The following is a 22,953-nucleotide window of genomic DNA, read 5'->3' as shown; positions in this document are numbered from 1 at the left end:
TGTGGTCGGAGGCCGAGCAGTTGCCATACCAGGCATTGATGCTCTTTCGATGGTGCAGCTGTTGAACCTTTTGAGGATCTGAGGACCCATGCCAAATCTTTTCAGTCTCCTGAGGGGAAATAGGTTTTGTCGTGCCCTCGTCACGACTGTCTTGGTGTGTTTGGACCATGTTAGTTTGTTGGTGATGTGAACAGCAAGGAACTTGAAGCTCAACCAGCTCCACTACAACTCCGTCGATGAGAATGGGGGAGTGTTCGGTCCGCCTTTTCCTGTAGTCCACAATCAACTCTTGAACACATTGAGGGAGAGGTTGTTGTCTTGGCACCACGGAAATGTGCAAATAAATAGAATCTCACTAGCTCATGCTTGGCTCTGCCCACCTCCTTGCTTGTTCTACCCACTATAATTAATTTGCTCCCCTTGGAAACGACAAGATCTGGTCTCTGTTTGCTTCTACTGTAAATCAATTGAGCACTGAAGATGGGCTTTTGCTGGCGACCTAGTCTCCCTATGAGTTACAGCACCCTGAGCCAAACACGCAAAACCAGAGAAGATTAATGAATGCCTACACTAATTTCTCTGTCTGCCTCTCCACCACAGAAAGGAGAGGCTGAAACAGCTGCATTTTGGAGCTACCTTTACTCAATGGAAATGTACCAAAACAATGGGAATGCAACGGCGTATGCTATATTAGATCAAGCATTTAAAATAGATACAATTTTATTGTTTGCTAACTGATATTTCATGTCACAACAATATATCATAACAGAATTGCAGGCAAATTTCTTGGAGATTTTTTTTTTGGGGGGGGGGTCCCGTGACTAATCGCTACCATTCACTAGCACTTTTGATTACAGCCATGACACTACACTGTTATTGTAATGATGCTTCTATTAAGATGACTAAATACTGTATGCCTATTCATTATCCTTGAATGCAGTTGGGACCCGTTACAACACATTCATGAAATACTTAGCCACAACGCATTTATTACACAGCTATGTAGTAAAAGTAAATGACCAAATAATGCATGTAACAGAATAATATATGCCACTTCATCATTGTCTCATATTCTGTCACGCACTCAAGGTTCAGTTTCCGCAAATTGTCTTTTCCCTGCCGTCTTAAACCTGGGAAAGGCAGACTCACATTTTCTTATCTTTATGATACAGGGAAGACATGCATGCCTGTGTGTGTGTAGAGGCAGTTCATCTTTCAATAATATTGACTTTGCAGCTTACAGGTGTCATGAGCTCTTTATTCCAAAGTTCAATTACTAAGTACATAGCATGAGTGGATTATGCAATTTACCTTCTTCCTTTTTCAAGTGACTGCATTACCTTTTCTATTTACTGAAAAGTAATGGTGGCCTTAGACACAATGGTATTTCCAAAATGGACAAAATAATTGACAAATGATAAAGACAAATTATTTTTAGTAGTGCATTTACAGATTTATTTTGAACATACGAATCTATGAAACACCGAAAAATAAATTACATGTGTTTCACATTGATGTTGCATACATACGAAGGGCATCAGAATCACATAGCAGTCAGGCTCTCCCTGTGCTTGCCTGAAATGACTTTCTGGTCCTGTAAACCTCTGAAGAATGTCCCTGTGAAAATGCCTCATGAGCTTAGTTCAACAGTCGTACACCATTAGAACCCAAAATATAAGCTTGTTTTTTTTACGCCAATGTTTGTAAACAAAGTAAAACACTGTATAGCAACAAAACATAGTTAACTATAATTTTGATATCATGATGGTTAGTCCTTGCATCCATAGCCCCGCCTATGAATTTGAGAGTGGTTACATTTATCCAGGCCCATTCCTCAGAGGTGGAGTGGACACTTATTGTTTTCAATATTTTCCTTCTCTTTGCAAATACAGAGCCACTGGCTTTGAGCCAGCAGATATCATACATGGCTTTTAGTTTAATGTTTAAAAGGCAATATAAAGAATTTATTTGGCACTTATATTCCACATTTGCTCCCGTGGAAAATATACAAATTCTGCCTATAAAAACCTGCATGGTCCCAAATATTATTGAACAGTATTTCCATCAGGCTTCTTTCCTGTATTTCAGAGTTCCGGGTTCCCAATTTCCAGAATCATCCTCTGCTCCCAACATTCCCAGGTGTGGCTGCTGTCAGCTGATGAGTATGATGTCATCATTGCTTGGAGCCCTGAAACAGAACAATCCAGTCATAATCCCCCCCCCAAAAAAACGGTGACTGTCATTCCAGAAAATCTTTTACTAGCTTCAATCACCCATAGGGAAAAACCACATTATTTGACATGTGAACGCGTAAAGCAGGCTACCCTTACATGTACAATGTTTTATAATTATCAACTGTCTCATTGAACAGAGGACAAGCAGTGTTTCCCTTACCAAAATTGCTTGACATGAGGGGAGCTCGAACCCATGGTTAACCCATGGTTAATGCCTCATTGTCATGTGAGGCAACTGCTTTAGCTAAGTTTGCCACCAGGAAGCAATTATGTTGATGGTACGTCATGACAGCTATATGACAAGTCCATATGGCTCTTCAGCTTTTTTGTTTTTTACAATGTACAATAAACTTGTTGCATTGACCTATTTTCTGTAAAAGCACATGGATGTGTGCAAAACAGATGAGCAAAAGTGTAGGATTTTGACATATGAGAAAATGTGCCTTTTGAATTGTGTCTAACATTAGTCAAGGATGCATCATCATCATCATCATCATGATGCAATTTTGGCACTACTTGAGACAGACCAAGAGGAACAAAAGTCAACCTTGAATTTTGAGGTTAAATATCCCTCTGGTGGCCAAGGACCTATTTTAAGAAATGCAATTTGTTGGTGGATATGAAGTTAAAGATCTTTGATAAGCTGATGCAGAATTTGTTCTGACAGGAAATAATCATTGTCACCTGGTGAGGTTAGCATAGGGCTAACATGTGGCAGGTTATCGGATGGGACCAACTACAATGTAGGTCCAGGTTAAACTTATTCTAATATTCACAAGTATGGACCCTAGGTTGTCTGGTAAAACTTAAAGCTTTGTGTTTGCATTCCAAATGCCACGCTATTCCATTTGTAGTGCTATGTAGAGAATAGTGTGGCATTTGGATGTAGTCCCTGAAAATTAGAATGTAGAACATTTTGAAAAGGATTATATTTCTTGTTAATACAATGTAAAGGAAACACCGAAGTAGTTGCCATTCATTGGCAATGCCCAACAAGATGATTAGTTGTTGGCAAAGTTGTCCAGTGGAGGATGAGCCCTCCTTATAAATACATAATGTTGTTCCCTTTACTGTTCCAAATCCCCAACTACAGTCTCCTTTCCTTTATCAACCAAAGAAAATGTCCAAGGGATCAGGGTTAATCCATGTAAAGTGCTCCAGTATACTATACATCAAATGACTCATGTAGACCTGGGTCATATTCAGGGTTGGGGAGTAACAGATTACATGTGATCAGTTAATATTTACCTTTAACTAGACAAGTCAGTCAGTTAGAACACATTTTTTTACAATGACAGCCTACACCAGCAAAACCTGGACAACGCTGTGCCAATTGTGCGCCGCCCTATGGGACTCCCAATCACAGCCAGGTTGTGATAAAGTAGAATCAAAGCAGGAAGTCTGTAGTGACGCCTCAAGCATGGAGATGCAGTGCCTTAGATCAATGCGCCACTCGGGAGCCCAAGAAAATTTAACTCGGGAGTTGAATGTAACCCAATTCGTTTTTTGTAATCACTTACGTTATCAGGACAAATATTTGGGAAAACTAGATTACTTGAATTACTTTTAAATTCAGTGAAGAGTTTTGCAAAAAAAATACATTATCACCTTTGAGAAAACAATGACGTTCAATTCAGCATTGAAAAAAATTAGTTCCACCTGAGCAGGTCTGACCACAAGTCAGAGACCATTGATGGAATCATAATACAGGCTCTGACCCCTGCTGGATGTGTCAGTGCCTACAGTTCATTACGGATTACAAAGGAAAACCCAACCGTGATCTGCCTGACAATGCCTCTACCAGACGAACTCAATTCATTTTATGCATGCTTTGACAACATTGAGCCGGGTGTCAGAGCCGTCACCAACCCAGAGGATTGGGTGATCTCGCTCGCCGAGGCCAATGAGAGAAGGGTCTTTAAATCAGGTCAACGCCGGCAAGGCCACTGGCCCCGACGGTATTCCAGGGTGCGTTATTCCAGGGTCTAATCCTCACATCTGTAATCATGAAGTACTTTGAGAGGCTGGTTACTCCACACATTAACTCCACCATCCCAGCCACCCTAGGCCCACTCCAATTGGCATTACGCCAGCAGATCCACATACAACGCAATCTCGATTACTCTCCACGCTGCCCTCACCCACCTAGATAAGAACAATACCTGTGAGAGAATACTGTTCATTGACTACAGCTCAGCGTTCAACACCATTGTCCCGTCCATGCTCGTCACCAAGCTTAGGACTCTGGGTCCTGGACTTCCTGATGGGCCGACCACAGGTGGTGAGGGTAGGCAACATCACCTCCGCCATGCTGACCCTTAACACAGGGGCATGTGCGCTTCGTCACTGCCCATTCACCCATGACGCCATCACAAATCTTTAAGTTGGCTGACGACACGGAGGTGGTAGGCCTGATCACTGGCGATGACGGGTCAGCCTACAGGGAGGTGGTCAGTGACCTGGCAGTATGGTGCCCGGAGGAACAATCTCTCTCTCGAGGTCCGCAAGACTGAGGTTGGGGACTACAGGAAACAGGGGTGGTGGGGAGACGGGCAAGCTCGCCCCCATCCACATCGGCGGGCGGTAGTGGAGTAGTTAGACAGCTTCAAGTTACTCAGTGTCCAAATCACTAAAGACAAATGGTCCAAACACAGTCGTCAAGGAGGCGAGCTTGTGCGTCTTCCCCCTCAGGGAGGTTGAAGTTTGGCATGGGCCCTCCATCCCTCAAAATATTGTACAGCTGTACCATTGAGAGCATATTGACTGGCTGAATCAATGCTTGGTATGGCAATAGCACTGCCCTCGATCGCGTGGCGCTACAGAGGGTTGTGCGGACAGCCCAGTACATCCCTGGCACCAAGCGGCTTGCCATCCAGGCGGTGTAAAAAGGCCCAGAAAAATCATTAGACTCCAACCAACCAATCCATATACTATTTTCTCTTCTGCTGCACGGCTAGAGGTACCAGTGCATCAAGTCTGACCCCAACAGGCTCTTCACAGCTTCTATCCCCAAGCAATATGACTGATAAATACCTACACGGACTGAGTTACCCTTGTATCTTTGACCTTTTATTACAATCTTTGCACAGTCACAGGGCCCTACACTCACTCCATAGTTTGCTGACTCACATTTATACTGACGCTACACACCAGCTGCTACTCTGTTTATCTTTTATCCTGTTGCCTAGTCCGCTTACCCCTACAGTATCGACAATCACTCGAGTATCCCTGCACGTTGTAAATATGGTATTGGAACTGACTTAGACTAGCTGCCATAGATTAACATTAGAAGTGCCCATCCAAGAAGGCTCAAGGTCATTGGCCACAGATAGTTATTTGACGGCATTTTATCTGCCATAGCTTTGATTGGACTGATCATGTCAACATCATACTTTCAAAATCTTAGCTAGCAGTCATAATGAATCAAGTCAGTCTACTGGCAAATCCTTCTCAATTGAAGAGAAATAAGAGAAACGTATTGGTGCTTGTCGGCCAGGAACATTAAACAAGTTGTAAATTCAACAATTAGTGGTTTGGAAGGAATCAGTTCCCAACTGCAAGCTTTGCAAAGCAATCACTAGCCTGCTATTTCAGTGGAAAGGTTGTGGTCCAAGTCTAGGTTTAAGGGTCTTTGATGAGCTTAAAATTATAAAACATTCACTTGCAACACACCACGGGCCAGAAAAGGTTGAATTCATTGGCCATGCTGTTTAAAACAACTGGAAACGCAGAAATCTCAGGAGTTTAGTAAATTCAAGACAACTGGAAAATAAGTTTTGAATGGTCATCCATCTCGGAATTCCTAGTCGGGAACATACAGGTCCAAAAATGTATTGTATGCTGCTGCATAAACTATGTAATAATACGCCAGGGAGATATGTATACTGTAGCTAAGAAAGTGATACTAAGTGTATGTTGTGTAGTAAGCTGTTAGTAGCCCATGTGCCTCATCCTAATAAGTTGGTCCTTTTCCCCTTCATAACTTAGTCTACTGTTCTGACTTGGTGGTGCACATAAAAATAATTTTTATTTTTTTATTTTTACATGAGCTGAATACAAAAGTAAACCTTACCATGAAATGCTTACTTAAAAGCCCTTAACTCTATTTCTTGAACCGTATTATTGGTTAAAACCTCTCTGGGATATGTGGGATGGTAGCGTTCCACCTGGCCAATATCCAGTGAAAATGCAGAGCGCCAAATTCAAATAAATGACTATAAAAATGTTGCTTTGATGAAATCACACATTCAATATCATTCTGAACAGTGTTAATTCTTCATTTCTCAAAGGAAAAACCTCAACCAATTTCTAAAGACTGTTGACATCCAGTGGAAGTGATAGGAACTGCAGGAAAGTTGATTAGAAATCTGGATTCCCAATGAAAACCATTGAAAAGAGAGTGACCTCAAAATAAAAAAAAAGTTCTGTTATACTCACAGACATGATTCAAACAGTTTTAGAAACTTCAGTGTTTTCTATCCAGATCTACTAATAGTATGCATATCTTAGCTTCTGGGTCTGAGTAGCAGGCCATTTACCTTGGACACGCTTTTCATCCGGACGTGAAAATACTGTCCCCTGTCCCAAAGAAGTTAAGTAAAAAAAATAACAATAAAGAGGCTATATACAGGGGGTATCGGCACTGAGTCAATGTACAGGTTAGTCTAGGTAATTTGAACATTTGTACATGTAGGTAGAGGTAAAGTGACTATGCATAGATAAACAGCGAGTAACAGCAGTGTAAAAATCAAAAGGGGGTGGGTGTCAATGTAAATAGTCCAGGTGGCCTTTTGATTAGCTGTTCAGGAGTCTTATATTTGAACCTAGTCTTGGCGCTCCGGTACTGCTTGCCGTGCGGTAATAGAGAGAATAGTCTATGACTTGGGTGGCTGGAGTCTGACAATTTTTTAGGGATTTCCTCTGACACCGCCTGGTATATAGGTCCTGGATGACAAGAAGCTTGCACTACCCTCTGCAGCGCCTTACGGTCAGAGCATGTAGCCTGTTTTAGAGAAATGTAATCAAATATTGGAAGAGATTTCATTATCTGCTTATGTCCCCTTTATTTATCCTATGGTTCTGACTTGGTGTACAGGGAGAGTACTGTTCTGAATTCGGTTGCTGTACCCCACAAGTGCTGAACAAATAGTTGACTAAATCTGTCCTAGCTCACTCATTAATGTCTTAATCAAAATTACAGATTGCCTCTTATCCACTTTTCATTCCCTTTGCTATAGTTTGTCAATCTCAAACTGTCAGTAGAAACATTTGTTTCATCAAGGTCAGCCATATTTTTTAAAAAGGCAGTAAAAATTTAGGCTGAATGTACAGTTTCGCTGCCAGACAAGTTTCCTCTGACACCCCCGCTACACCTGGCTAAGAATTCACTTCATGGTGCTAAAAAGAAAGCTCTGCTGTTGGGACAGCTTTATATCGGCCCTAACAGTTTGTGGGCACTGTTACTCACAGTTGTAGTGCAATTCATGTATTGTTTTGTGTTGTGTAGTGGCTTTACTGGCATGCATCTAAAAAAAAAATCTGAGTTTGCCCCACCAAGATTTACATGCGAAAATCACCACTGCTAGACAACCATTTATGTATTGCCATAGATTTTCAAGTAGATGTAAAAGTCAAACTGGAACTCAGCCACGCAGGAACAGTCGCCATCTACTTGATAAGCAACTCCAGTGTAGATGTAGCCTTGTGTTTCAGGTTGTCCTGCTGAAAAGGTGTATTCATCTCCCAATGTCTGGTGGAAAGCAGACGGAGGCAGGTTTTCTGCTATGATTTAACATTATGCAGCCACCACCATGCTTTAAAATCTGGAGAGAGTGGTACATGTTTTGTATTTGCATCAAACATAAAACGTTGTATTCAGAACAATGACCATTTCTTTGGCACATTTCTTGCAGTATTACTTTAATGCCGTGTTGCAAACAGGTTGCAAGTTTTTATTATGTACAATCTTCATTTTCACCCTGTCAATTAGGTTAGAATTGTGGAGTAAATCAGTCCTTAAATTTGTAAAATCGGGAAGTGCGATCAAAAAGTGAGTGCGATAGAGCCTTCCAGGTCACCGTCCATGATACCAAAACAAAATATATATATATTTATTTTTTATTTTTTTATTAAGCACTGCATGCAATATCACTTTTGCATAGAGCAGTTGAGTAGAGGTGTGTGAAGAAGTTGCACATTGAATTTCTTTGTAGCCTAGGGTCCAGAAAAAAAAAAATGTATTTCATGCAATTCTACATCATTTTACATGGCTGAATCTTTTTTAGACTGCACAAATGATAGGATACTTTGAAACTGACAAACAATCTGATAATAAAAAACGACTTGACTCCACCAGTAGCCTAAACGTGTGGAGACATTGTACAATGAGGAAATTCTTAAAAAAATACAAAGAAAACTTTCCAATTTTACTGACATATCCAATGATGCACAGCTCACTCACCTGTGATGGCCAATTGATTGCTCAATAGGTGGTGTTGCTATTTACACAAATAATATTATTTCTGTGTCTCTGTTAAAGGCTACCTTCAGTCCTACATTTTAATGGTTGGGTCCAAACTCAAAAATAAAAGTTAATATGAAGTGATCGTCCACCCTCCGCCAAGAAGTGTGTACTAAACGAACTCATTGATTTAATTACCATTTTTACTACCCCAGAGGTGTTGATCACCAGATTTTAATCTTGCATTTTAATCTTGCAGGATGCTGACTATTTAAAGGATTTGTGTACTGATCGAAAATCGCCCCATCTGATTACAGTTTTTTTTTAAATATCAAAATAAATCATGCCTTAGTATTAAAAGTAAGAGAAATATTGAAATAATGCTTCTCCCTCTATTGGATTTTGGTGATATTGTTTACATGCATGAAGCAGTCTCTTTTCAAACCCGTGGACGCAGTCTACCATTCCGCACTACGTTTTATCACAGGTGACAATTTTAGGACTCATCATTGTAGTCTGTATAAAAATGTAGGATGGACCACTGTCTGTAAGAGAGCTGCATTCTCTTATTTACAAAGCAATCTTATAAAAACTGCCTATATGTAACTATATGTAACTTCCTTAATTAAGTTAAGAATCATAAGTTACCAAACCCGTTCTCAGGAATGGATAACAATAGAGATCCCTTCGGTCTCCACAGATTTGGAAAAATGTGCATTTTGTTTTTTGCCCCGAAAGTGTGGAACAGAGTTCACAGCAGTTACATGTGCTGGTGTCACTCGGGCTGTTGAAATTGATTGAGGACCTTTGAAGTTGAATGTGATTGCTTTTATTAAATGTGTTTACTTTGTTCTTGTGCGCTGAATTATATTGTTTTAAAAAACACATATGTTTTATTATTCTGTTATTGTAATGCATACAGGGCTCTTGTAAAATATTTTAAATCTGTGATCCCTGTTTAAATATAGTTCAAATAAAAAATTAAATAGGCCCATTGGGAAGTTGACAATGTTTTGGTAGCCTACAGAGAGATGTCTTTTTTCCATCAGGAGCCATTTGCTTTCCGATTTGAGTTGCCACCACTTCCTGAGTTACACCAGGAATGCACAATCCCTCCATCAGTGCTCAGACTGTCCTCAGTTGGCTGAGAGAGGCTGGACTGAGGGCTTGTAGGCCTGTTGTAAGGCGGGTCCTCAACAGACATCACTGTCTGGTGAGGACCTGCAAGCCCTCAGTCCAGCCTCTCTCAGCCTATTGTGGACAGTCTGAGCACTGATGGAGGGATTGTGCGTTCCTGGTGTAACTCGGGAAGTTGATGTTGCCATCCTGTACCTGTCCCGCAGGTGTGATGTTCGTATGTACCGATCCTGTGCAGGTGTTGTTACATGTGGTCTGCCACTGCGAGGATGATCAGCTGTCCGTCCTGTCTCCCTGTAGCACTGTCTTAGGCGTCTCACAGTACGGACATTGCAATTTATTGCCCTGGCCACATTACACAGATGAGGAGGGACCCTGGGCATCTTTCTTTTGGTGTTTTTCAGTAGAAAGGCCTCTTTAGTGTCCTAAGTGTTCATAACTGACCTTAATTGCCTACCGTCTGTAAGCTGTTAGTGTCTTAATGAACATGCACCTGTGGAACGGTCGTTAAATGTTTATGGTTCATTGAACAAGCATGGGAAACAGTGTTTAAACCAGTTACAATGAAGAGCTGTGAAGTTAATTTGTAAAAAATCTAATTTATCTTTGAAAGACAGGGTCCTAAAAAAGGGATGTTCATAATTTTATTGCCGAGTTTACACCCACGTTTAGTATACAACCCAGGCATTAACCTCTCTTGGGTAGGGTGCAGTATTTTCATGTCTGAATGAAAAGCGTGCCCAAAGTAAACTGCCTGTTACTCAGGCCCAGAAGCTAGGATATGCATATAATTTGGATAGAAAACTCTAAAGTTTCTAAAACTGTTAAAATTATGTCTGAGTATAACAGAACTGATATGGCAGGCGAAACCCTGAGGACAAACCACCTCCCCCCCAAACAAAAAAACAAACAAAAAAATCAGCCTACTACTGTCTTCAATGGCTGTCACTTTTATTATAAGGCGAAATCCTCCCAGATTGCAGTTCCTATGGCTTCCACTAGATGTCGACCGTCTTTAAAAAGAGTTTCATGCTGTTTTTTTTGTAAATGAGCCAGAAATTGTAGTTTTTCTAGGTGGCTCCCATTTTGTCTGTATTGTTTCCAAGTGCGTGGAAGAGAGCGCATTCTTTGGTATTTTTCTCCGGTAAAGACAATACCAATTCTCCCTCTTAAATTGTATCATTAAATGTACGTATTAGGATACCTAAGGTTTGATTATAAACCTTGTTTGACTTGTTTGGAAAAGTTGATTAGTAATGTTTGGGATTCATTTTTTTTTTGCATTTTGATGGAGGGAAACTAGGTGGATTATTGACTGAAGCGGCCAGCTAAACTGAGCTATGGATATAAAGAAGGACATTATCGAACAAAAGGACCATTTGTGATATATCTGGGACCTTGTTGTCATGCGTAGATGTAATAGGTGGCAGGGAAGTCAGGCGCAGGAGAGTCAAATAGAGTGTAAAATGGAGTCTTTTAATAAAGTCCACGGAGTATGCTCCATAACACTAAATGTACATAAACATGGGTACAAGGACCCGACGCACACCTATACAACAATCACACTACACTGACAATAAAACAATCTCTGACAAAGACATGAGGGGAAACAGAGGGTTAAATACACAACAGGTAATGAATGGGATTGAAAACAGGTGTATGGGAAGACAAGACAAAACCAATGGAAAATGAAAAAAGGATCAATGATGGCTAGAAGACCGGTGACGTCGAACGCCGAGCACCGCCCGAACAAGGAGAGGCAACGACTTCGGCAGCAGTCGTGACAGTACCCCCCCCCTGACGCGCGGCTCCAGCTGCGCGTCGACACCGGCCTCGGGGACGACCCGGAAGGCGAGGTGCAGGGCGATCCGGATGGAGACGGTGGAATTCTGATAACATGGAAGGATCTAACACGTCCTCCACCGGAACCCAGCATCTCTCCTCCGGCCCGTAGCCCTCCCAGTCCACGAGGTACTGAAGGCCCCTCGCCCGACGTCTCGAATCCAAAATGGATCGAACAGAGTACGCCGGAACCCCCTCGATGTCTAGAGGAGGCGGAGGAACATTACGCACTTCAGCCTCCTGGAGCGGGCCAGCCACCATCGGCCTGAGGAGAGACACATGGAACGAGGGGTTAATACGGTAATGAGTGGGTAGTTGTAACCTATAACATACCTCGTTCACTCTCCTCAGGACTTTAAACGGCCCCACAAACCGCGGACCCAGCTTCCGGCAGAGAAGGCGAAGGGGCAGGTTTCGGGTCGAGAGCCAGACCCTGTCCCCTGGTGCGAACACTGGGGCCTCACTGCGGCGACGGTCTGCGCCAATTTTCTGGCGCCTTATGGCACGCTGAAGGTGGACGTGGGCTGCCTCCCAGGTCTCCTCAGCGTGCCGAAACCAATTGTCCACCGCAGGGGCCTCGGTCTGGCTCTGATGCCAAGGAGCCAGAACCGGCTGATACCCTAATACACATTGAAAGGGAGTAAGGTTAGTGGAGGAGTGACGTAGCGAGTTCTGAGCCATCTCTGCCCAGGGCACGAACTTCGCCCACTCCCCCGGCCGATCCTGGCAATAAGACCGCAGAAACCTACCCACATCCTGGTTAACTCTCTCCACCTGCCCATTACTCTCGGGGTGAAAACCTGAGGTAAGACTAACCGAGATCCCCAGACGCTCCATGAACGCCTTCCAGACCCTTGACGTGAACTGGGGACCCCGATCAGACACTATATCCTCAGGCACCCCATAGTGCCGGAAAACGTGTGTAAACAGGGCCTCTGCAGTTTGTAAGGCCGTAGGGAGACCGGGCAAAGGGAGGAGACGACAGGACTTAGAAAACCGATCCACAACGACCAGGATCGTGGTGTAACCCTGTGAAGGTGGAAGATCGGTCAAAAAATCCACCGACAGGTGTGACCACGGCCGTTGAGGAACGGGTAGAGGTTGTAGCTTACCTCTGGGCAGGTGTCTAGGAGCCTTGCACTGGGCGCACACCGAGCAGGAAGAAACATAAATCCTCACGTCCTTAGCTAAAGTGGGCCACCAGTATCTCCCGTCAAGACAGCGCATCGTCCGACCTATCCCAGGATGACCAGAGGAGGGTGACGTGTGAGCCCAATATATCAATCGGTCGCGTACAGCAGACGGAACGTACAGACGACCAGCTGGACACTCAGGGGGAGAAGGCTCTGCACGTGACGCCCGCTCAATGTCCGCGTCCAGCTCCCACACTACTGGCGCCACCAAACACGAAGCTGGGAGTATGGGAGTGGGATCCATGGACCGCTCCTCTGTGTCATACAGCCGAGACAATGCGTCTGCCTTAACGTTCTGGGAGCCTGGTCTGTAAGAAAGAGTAAACACAAAACGAGTGAAAAACATGGCCCACCTTGCCTGGCGAGGATTCAATCTCTTTGCCTGCCGGATATACTCCAGATTGCGGTGGTCAGTCCAGATGAGAAAAGGGTGTTTAGCCCCCTCAAGCCAATGCCTCCACACCTTCAAAGCTTCTACGACAGCTAACAGCTCCCGGTTCCCCACATCATAGTTTCGCTCCGCCGGGCTGAGCTTCTTAGAAAAGAAAGCACAGGGGCGAAGCTTCAGTGGCGTACCCGAACGCTGAGAGAGCACTGCTCCTATCCCAGCTTCGGATGCGTCCACCTCCACTATGAATGGCAAAGAGGGATCCGGATGAGCCAGCACAGGCGCAGAAGTAAACAGAGTCTTCAGGTGCTCAAAAGCCCTGTTTGCCTCAGCCGACCACTGCAAGCGCACCGGGCCCCCCTTTAGCAGTGAGGTAATGGGAGCTGCCACCTGACCAAAACCCCGGATAAACCTCCGGTAGTAATTGGAAAACCCCAAAAAACGCTGCAACTCCTTTACCGTGGTTGGAGTCGGCCAATTACGCACGGCTGTAATGCGGTCGCTCTCCATCTCCACTCCTGAAGTGGAAATCCGATGCCCTAGGAAGGAGATGGATTGTTGGAAAAACAAGCATTTCTCAGACTTGACATATAGATCATGCTCCAACAGGCGACCAAGCACCCTGCGCACCAGGGACACATGCTCGGCGCGTGTAGCAGAGTATATCAGAATATCATCGATATACACCACTACACCCTGCCCGTGCAGGTCCCTGAAGATCTCATCTACAAATGATTGGAAAACTGATGGAGCATTCATCAACCCATATGGCATGACCAGGTACTCATAATGACCTGAGGTGGTGCTAAATGCCGTCTTCCACTCATCACCCTTCTTAATACGCACCAGATTGTACGCACTCCTGAGATCCAATTTTGTGAAAAAACGTGCCCCGTGCATTAACTCAATAATCGTATTGATCAGAGGTAGCGGGTAACTATATTTCACTGTGATTTTATTAAGACCTCGATAATCAACGCACGGGCGTAAACCGCCATCCTTTTTTTTCACAAAAAAGAAACTCGAAGAGACGGGTGAAATGGATGGCTGAATGAACCCCTGATGCAGGGATTCAGAGATATATGTCTCCATAGCCTCCGTCTCCGCTTGCGACAGGGGATACACGTGACTCTTGGGATATGCAGCGTCTACCAGGAGATCTATCGCACAATCCCCCAGTCGATGGGGTGGTAATTGAGTCGCCTTCTTTTTACAGAAGGCGAGAGCCAAATCGGCATATTCGGGGGGAATGCGCACGGTGGAGACCTGGTCTGGACTTTCCACCGTAGTAGCACCAACGGAAACCCCTAAACACCTACCTGAGCATTCTCGCGACCACCCTGTGAGAGCCCTCTGTGGCCAAGAAACAGTGGGGTTATGACAAACTAACCAGGGTAGGCCTAGCACCACAGAATACGCAGGAGAATCAATAAGGAAAAGACTAATCTTCTCCTTGTGACCCTCCTGCGTTATCATACACAAAGGTGCGGTTACCTCCCTGATAAACCCTGACCCTAATGGTCGACTATCTAAGGCATGAATAGGGAAAGGCATATCCACAGGAACAATAGGGATCCCTAAACTATGAGCTAGACTTTTATTAATGAAATTTCCAGCCGCACCCGAATCTACTAGCGCCTTATACTGGGAATGCAGTGAAAAGTCAGGAAAAGAGACAGAGACAAACATTAGTGCAGCAGAGGGCTCTGGATGAGAATGGTGCCTACTCACCTGGGGTGACGCCAGAATGCCCTGCCTGCCCTCTCTATTCCCAGAGGAACCAACCCGGCACCGACCAGCAGTGTGCTCTCTGCGACCTTGAATGGTGCTCGAGCGGGAACCCCCTCCGGTCTCCCTGCGCACCATCCCTCCCAATTCCATAGGTTCGGGAGAGAGGGTGCGGGAGGATGGAACAACCAGACCCCGATCTAGACGTCCACGAGTAGCCAGCATGTTGTCCAGCCTGATGGACATGTCCACCAGCTGGTCGAAGGTGAGGGTGGTGTCTCTACAGGCCAGCTCCCGACGGACGTCCTCGCGTAGACTACAACGGTAATGGTCGATCAGGGCCCTGTCGCTCCATCCAGCGCCGGCAGCCAAGGTCCTAAACTCCAAGGGAAAATCCTGTGCACTCCTCGTCTCCTGCCTCAGATGATAGAGAAGCTCACCCGCTGCTTTGCCTTCAGGTGGGTGATCGAATACTATCCGGAATTGGCGGGTGAACTCCTCAAAATGGTCCAGCGCCGCAACCTCCCTACTACACACAGCGCTGGCCCATTCCAGGGCTTTCCCGGTGAGGCATGAGACGAGGGCGTAACTCTTCTCACGGTCAGATGGTACTGGGGAGGCCGTGGCTAGATACAAGTTCAGTTTAAGGAGGAAACCCTGGCAGCCGGCAGTATCTCCGTTGTATCCCGTAGGTAGGGATAAATGGATCCTCGATTCCGGAGAGGAAAAATCGTTCACGGGAGATTCCGGTTGTGGTGGTGGTGGCGCTGGAGAAACTCCCTGTCTCTCCCAGCGATCCATTTTCATGGCAATGTGATCCATGACGGAGCTGATAACGTCAATCTCCCTAGCTTGTTCCTGAACGCGTTCCTCCAGCTCCATGGGCATAGTGTCCTCTCCTGCTGACTTCATATATTTGGTCAGAGATTCTGTCATGCGTAGATGTAATAGGTGGCAGGGAAGTCAGGCGCAGGAGAGTCAAATGGAGTGTAAAATGGAGTCTTTTAATAAAGTCCACGGAGTATGCTCCATAACACTAAATGTACATAAACATGGGTACAAGGACCCGACGCACACCTATACAACAATCACACTACACTGACAATAAAACAATCTCTGACAAAGACATGAGGGGAAACAGAGGGTTAAATACACAACAGGTAATGAATGGGATTGAAAACAGGTGTATGGGAAGACAAGACAAAACCAATGGAAAATGAAAAAAGGATCAATGATGGCTAGAAGACCGGTGACGTCGAACGCCGAGCACCGCCCGAACAAGGAGAGGCAACGACTTCGGCAGCAGTCGTGACACTTGTGGAGAGCCAACAGAAGATCAAAGGTAAGGCATTTTTTATTTCGCTATTTCTGACTTTCGTGTTGCACCTGCCTGGTTGAATTTTTTTTTTCATGCAGGGCGCTGTCCTCAGATAATTGCATGGTGTGCTTTTGCCGTAAATCCTTTTTGAAATATGACAGCAGCTGGATTAACAAGAAGCTAAGCTTTATTTTGATACCTGTATATTACACTTGTCATTTTATGAAAGTTATCGTCCCACCTGCCCATAAGAAGTTTTAACTAGCAGCGATGAAGTGAAGAATGGTGACGAAAACCAACAGAACCGCTAACGGAAAATCTACAAAGGCCCAATCCCAACAAGCAGCAGCTAGCGCCACTTTGAGTACTGACAACAATTCAGACACCCACCAACAAGATTCCTCCATGACAATGAACAAATGAAAAAGGCTGTAATAAAAACTATCAATCATTTTGACAGGCTCGAAACAAAGTTTGAGTCCCTAAAGACAGCACAGGTCGCCCAGAGCGCGCCCAGAGTAAACTTCCTGCTACTCAGGCCCAGAAGATAATATGCATATTATTAGTAGTATTGGATAGAAAACACTCTGAAGTTTCTAAAACTGTTTGAATGATGTTTGAGTGTAACAGAACTAATATGGCAGGCAAAAACCTGAGAAAAAATCCAACTAGGAAGTGGGAAATCAGAGGTTTGTAGTTTTTCAAGTCATTGCCTATCAAATATACAGTGTCTATGGGGTCATATTGCACTTCCTAAGGCTTCCACCAGTCTTTAGAACCTTGTTTGAAGCTTCTACTGTGAAGTGGGGGTGAATGAGAGCTGATTCAACCAGAGGTCTGGCAGAGTGGCATGAGCTGATCACGCTCATCTGAGCTGATCACTTTGTCTGAACTGTCGCCTGGACTTGCCCGCGCCTCGTGAGTTTGAATTTGTTTACTAAACGCTCTAACAAAAGGCGATTTGGACATAAATTATGGATTTTATCGAACAAAACAAACATTTATTGTGGAACTGGGATTCCTGGGAGTGCATTCTGATGAAGATCAAAGGTAAGTGAATATTTATAACACTGACTCCACAACATTACTGACTCCACAACATGGCGGGTATCTGCATGGCTTGTTTTTGTGTCTGAGCGCCATACTTATTGCATGGTTTGCTTTTTCCGTAAAACTTTTTTGAAATCTGACACAGCGGTTGCATTAACCTCTCTCGGGTACGTGGGACGCTAGCGTCCCATCTGGCCAACATCCAGTGAGGTTGCAGAGCGCCAAATTCAATTACAGAAATGCTCATTATAAAAATTCAGAAAACAAAACATGTTTTACATAGGTTTAAAGAAATAACTTCTTGTTAAACCAACCACAGTGTCATATTTATAAAATGCCCAGAACATACCTAGCCCAGAACATAGCTCAGTTGACAAATTATTACAAACAGTCACCAGCCAAGTAGAAGCGTTACAAAACTCAGAAATAGAGATAAAATGAATCCCTTACCTTTGATGATCTTCATATGGTGGCAATCAGAAGACATTCATTTACTCAATAAATGTTCTTTTTGTTCGATGAAGTCTCTTTATATCCAAAAACCTCAGTTGTGTTCACACATTTTCTTTAGTAATCCACAGGCTTAAAATGACTTCCTGAATGGATATTTCTCAAGTTTTTGCCTGTTAAATCAGTTCTGTTATGCTCACAGACACTATTTCAACAGTTTTGGAAACTTTAGAGATTTGTCCATCCAAATCTACCAGTTATATGCATATCATATCTTCTGGGCCCGAGTAAGCAGGTCGTTGAATTTGGGAATGCTTTTCATCCAAAATTCCGAATGCTGCCCCCTACCCTAGAGAGGTTAAAAACCTCTTGCGACGAGCAATCCCGTATCTGGGAGCGTAATCATAGCCTCAAACGCATTAGCATAACGCAGCGGACATAAATACCCCTAGAAACTTTTCCTATTCATGAAAATCGCAAATGAAATTAAATAAATATATTCAAACACAAGCTTAGCCTTTTGTTATTAACAACACTGTCATCTCAGATTTTCAAAATATGCGTTACAGCCAACGCTAGACAAGCATTTGTGTAAGTTTATCATGGCATAATGCTATGCTAGGCTCTGCTGGCAGCAGGCAACATTTTCACAAAAATAAGAAAAGCAACCAAATTAAATCATTTACCTTTGAAGAACTTCAGATGGTTTCACTCAGGAGACTCCCAGTTATATAGCAAATGTTCCTTTTTTCCAAAAATATTATTTTTGTAGGCGAAATAGCTCCCGTTTCTTAATCATGCATGGATGAGAAATCGACCAGAAAATGCTACAACTATAACGCCAAACTTTTTTCAAAATTTGCTCCATAATATCGACAGAAACACGGCAAACGTTGTTTAGGATCCATCCTCAAGGTGTTTTTATTAACATATATATTCGATAATATATCCGTCGAGGCAATTGGTTTCTCATAAGAAGAAATTTTAAGCAAGATTTTCTGCGGGAGACACCATGTGACACATGCTATATATGGTCCCTTACAGCCATTCTTCAATGGAAATGCCTAAAAAGACGTCGTCACAATGCTGTAGACACCTTGGGGAATACGTGGAAAACGTAAGCTCATTCGTAGCTCATTCACAGCCATATAAGGAGAAATTGGCATGAGGCGGTTTAAAAAAATGCGGCACTTCCTGGTTGGATTTTTTTCTGGGTTTCGCCTGTAACATCAGTTCTTTGGCACTCACAGACAATATCTTTGCAGCTTTGGAAACGTCAGAGTGTTTTCTTTCCAAAGCTGCCAATTCTATGCATAGTCGAGCATCTTTTTGTGACAAAATATCTTGTTTAAAACGGGAGCGTTTTTCATCCAAAATTTTTAATAGCGCCACCTAGTCGCAAGAAGTTAAGGAGAAGTATATCTATAATTCTGTGCATAACACTTGTATCTTTTATCAAAGTTTTTTTTTTGTATTCCTGTAAATTGATGTGGCGCTCTGAAAATTTGCCAGATGTTTTCGAGGCACAACATTACTGACCATAAAGCGCCAATGTCAACTGAGATTTTTGGATATAAATATGAACTTTACCGAACAAAACAAACACGTATTGTGTAACATGAAGTCCTATGAGTGTCATCTGATGAAGATCAAAGGTTAGTGATTAATTTTCTCTTTCTGCATTTTGTGCTGGAACTCCTCTTTGGCTGGAAAATGACCATATGTGTTCTTGTGACTAGGCTCTGACCTAACAATCATATGGTGTGCGTTCGCTGTAAAGCCTTTTTGAAATCGGACACGGTGGGTAGATTAACAAGTTATGCTTTAATTTGGTGTATTGCACTTGTGAATGTATGAAAGTTACCTATTTCCCCAAAATATTTTTGAATTTCGCCTTTTCAGTGGAATGTTGTCGAGCCTAGCTGTAAAAAGTGTTAAAGGTGTCTCAAGCACGCTCGCAAAAGGTGCGTACACTTACTGTAAGAAACACACGTAAAAGCCATGGTGCAGCGACATCTGAGCTCCAACTGGATATCAAGTTTAAAAGCACCGCTTTTCTCTTTCGTAAAAACACCCCTTGTCACCCTGCTGAACGTCTATGGCCCCAGCATTGACAAGCCACAATTCTTTCGTAATGTTTTTGATTTGCTCCCAGATCTTAGTACCACTAATCTAATAATTGGAGGCAATTTGACAGACTGTCTACACGTACGCCATCAAATATCACCTCTGTCCAGGTTCTGATTAATCTAATCAAATCCAGGAATCTAGAGGGCCTCTGGAGAATGCAACATCCCACAGACAGACTACTCAGTCATTCTACTCTCATGTCCACATGTCTTATTCTAGAATCGACTACTTCCTAATAGATTCCAAACTAATGTGCTTAATTCGGAATACCATAGCATATTAATAAGTGACCATAGTCTAATTGTTGTCCCCTCAATCTTTCTTTATGAAAATAATAGAAAGAGTGGGAGGCCCCGGTGCACAACTGAGCAAGAGGACAAGTACAATTGTTTAATTTGAGAAAGACGCCACAAGTCCTAAACTGGCAGCTTCAATTAAATAGTACCCGCAAAACAGTCAATGGCACTGAAGTAATTTATAAAATAAGATACCCAATTTGTAGTTACAGTCTTGTCCCATCGCTGCAACTCCTGTATGAGGAGCTGTGCGTCCTCCGAAACACAACTCAGCCAAGCCACACTGCTTCTTGACACAATGCCCGCTTAACCCGGAAGCCAGCTGCACCAATGTGTCGAAAGAAACACTGTACACCTGGTGACCGTATCAGAGTGCATTGCGCCCAGCCAGCCACAAGAGTCAAGTGCGTGACGGGACAGGAACATCCCTGCCAGCCAAACCCTCCCCTGACCATGCTGCCTGACCATGCTGGGCCAATTGTGCCCCACCCCATGGGTCTCCAATCAGTTGTGTTCTGACAAGGTAGGGTGGTATACAGAAGATAGCGCTATTTGGTAAAAGATGAAGTGCATAGTATGTCAACAGCTCCAATAAGCAAAGAGAAAATGACAGTCCAGCATTACTTTAAGAGATGAAAGTCAGTCAATACTGAAAATTAAGAATTTTGAAAGTTTTTCAAGTACAGTCACAAAAACCAAGCACTGATGAAGAAACTAGCTCTCATGAGGACCGCCACAGGAAAGGAAGACCCAGAGTGACAGGCCTCAGAAATTGCAGCCCAAATAAATGCATCAGAGTTCAAGTAATGGACATCTCAACATCAACTGTTCAGAGGAGACTGCATTAGTCAGGACTTCATTGTCAAATTGCTGCAAAGAAACCACCACTGAAGTACAGCAATAAGAAGACGTGCATGGGCCAAGAAACACAAGCAATTGACATTAGATGGGTGGAAAGCTGTTCTTTGGTGTAATGAGTTCAAATTTGTTTTTTTTTATTCCAATCGTGGTGTCTTTGTGAGATGCAGAGTAGGTCTCTGTGTGGTTCCACTGTGAAGTATTGAGGTGTGATGGTGCTTTGTAGGTGACTGATTTAATTAGAATTCAAGGCACACTTAACCAACATGGCTACCACAGCATTCTGCAGCAATACACCATCCCATCTGGTTTGCTCTTAGTGGGACTGTCATTTGTTTTCAACAGGACAATGACCAAACACAAGAAGGAGAGCTGCATCAGATGACCTGGCCTCCGTGACCACCTGACCTCAACCCAATTAAGATTGATTGGGATGAGTTGGACCGCAGCGTGAAGGAAAAGCAGCCAACAAGTGCTCAGCATGTGTGAGAACTAATTCATGCCTGGAAAAGTATCCCAAGTGAAGCTGGTTGAGAAAATGCCAAGATTGCACACTGTCATGGCAAAGGTTGGCTACATTAAAGAATCTCAAATATTTTGATTTGTTTAACACATTTTTGGTTACTATAGATTCCATGTGTTATTTCATAGTTTGTCTTCCCTATTTTTCTACAATGTAAAAAATAGTAGAAATTAAGAAAAATCCTGGAATGAGTAGGTGTCCAAACTTTTGACTGGTACTGTATATAAATTAAAAACAAACGTTCCATATTGGACAAATTCATGTAGTCTGTTGTTCCATTTGGTGCCTAATGAGCACAACCATGATGTGAACTGAAGGTTGTTCCTTAGCTGCATGAAGACTACAACAATTAATGGGTCAATAATGTCATTGGGCTCAAATAACATTTTATTTGTCACATACACATGGTTAGTAGATGTTAATGCGAGTGTAGCGAAATGCTTGTGCTTCTAGTTCCGACCATGCAATAATATCTAACAAGTAATCTGACCTAACAATTTCACAAGAACTACCTTATACACACACACGTAAAGAACTTAATAAGAATATGTACATAAAAATATATGATTGAGCGATGGCCGAACGGCATTGGCAAGATGCAGTAGACGGTATAGAGTACAGTATATACATATGAGAAGAGTAATGTAGGGCATGCAAACATTATATAAAGTGGCATTGTTTAAAGTGGCTAGTGATACATTTATTACATCCAATGTTTCATTATTAAAGTGGCTAGAGATGAGTCAGTATGCTGGCAGCAGCCACTCAATGTTAGCAATGGTTGTTTAACAGTCTGATGGCCTTGAGATAGAAGCTGTTTTTCAGTCTCTCGGTCCCCACTTTGATGCACCTGTATTGACCTCGCCTTCTGGCAGTGGCCCGGGTGGTTGTTGTCCTTGATTATATTTTTGGCCTTCCTGTGACGTCGGGTGGTGTAGGTGTCCTGGAGGGCAGGTAGTCTGCCCTGGTGATGCATTGTGCAGACCTCACTACCCTCTGGAGAACCTTATGGTTGTAGGCGGAGCAGTTGCCGTACCAGGCGGTGAAACATCCCGACAGGATGCTCTCGATTGTGCATCTGTAAAAGTTTAGTGATTTGTGACAAGCTGAATTTCTTGTGGACCATTTCGTGGACCATTTCAGTTTGTCTGTCATGTGTACGCAGAGGAACTTAAAACGTTCCACCTTCACAACTACTGTCCCGTCAATGTGGATAGGGGGCTGCTCCCTCTGTTTCCTGAAGTCCACGATCATCTCCTTTGTTTTGTTGACGTTGAGTGTGAGGTTATTTTCCTGACACCACACTCCGAGGGCCCTCACCTCCTCCCTGTAGTCCGTCTCGTCGT

At 43.5% G+C, this 22,953-nt stretch overlaps 1 protein-coding gene across 2 annotated transcripts in view; it reads right to left on the bottom strand.

The window, feature by feature from the left end:
• Positions 1-820: 820 nt before the first annotated feature.
• The window catches only part of mcoln2 (mucolipin 2), a 73,993-nt gene continuing 51,860 nt past the window's right edge, over positions 821-22,953 (bottom strand). For both annotated transcript variants that reach the window (XM_021599969.2, XM_021599967.2), the window contains exon 14: positions 821-2,188. In XM_021599969.2, the coding sequence (XP_021455644.1) occupies positions 2,152-2,188 (37 nt within the window). In that variant the 3' untranslated portion in view covers positions 821-2,151. The remainder of the gene's footprint in view (positions 2,189-22,953) is intronic.

Source organism: Oncorhynchus mykiss, chromosome 4 (genome assembly GCF_013265735.2).
Source record: "Oncorhynchus mykiss isolate Arlee chromosome 4, USDA_OmykA_1.1, whole genome shotgun sequence".
Taxonomy (NCBI): Eukaryota; Metazoa; Chordata; class Actinopteri; order Salmoniformes; family Salmonidae; genus Oncorhynchus; species Oncorhynchus mykiss.
The sequence above is the reverse complement of the archived record's forward strand: the minus strand, read 5'-3'. Positions and strand labels throughout refer to the sequence as shown.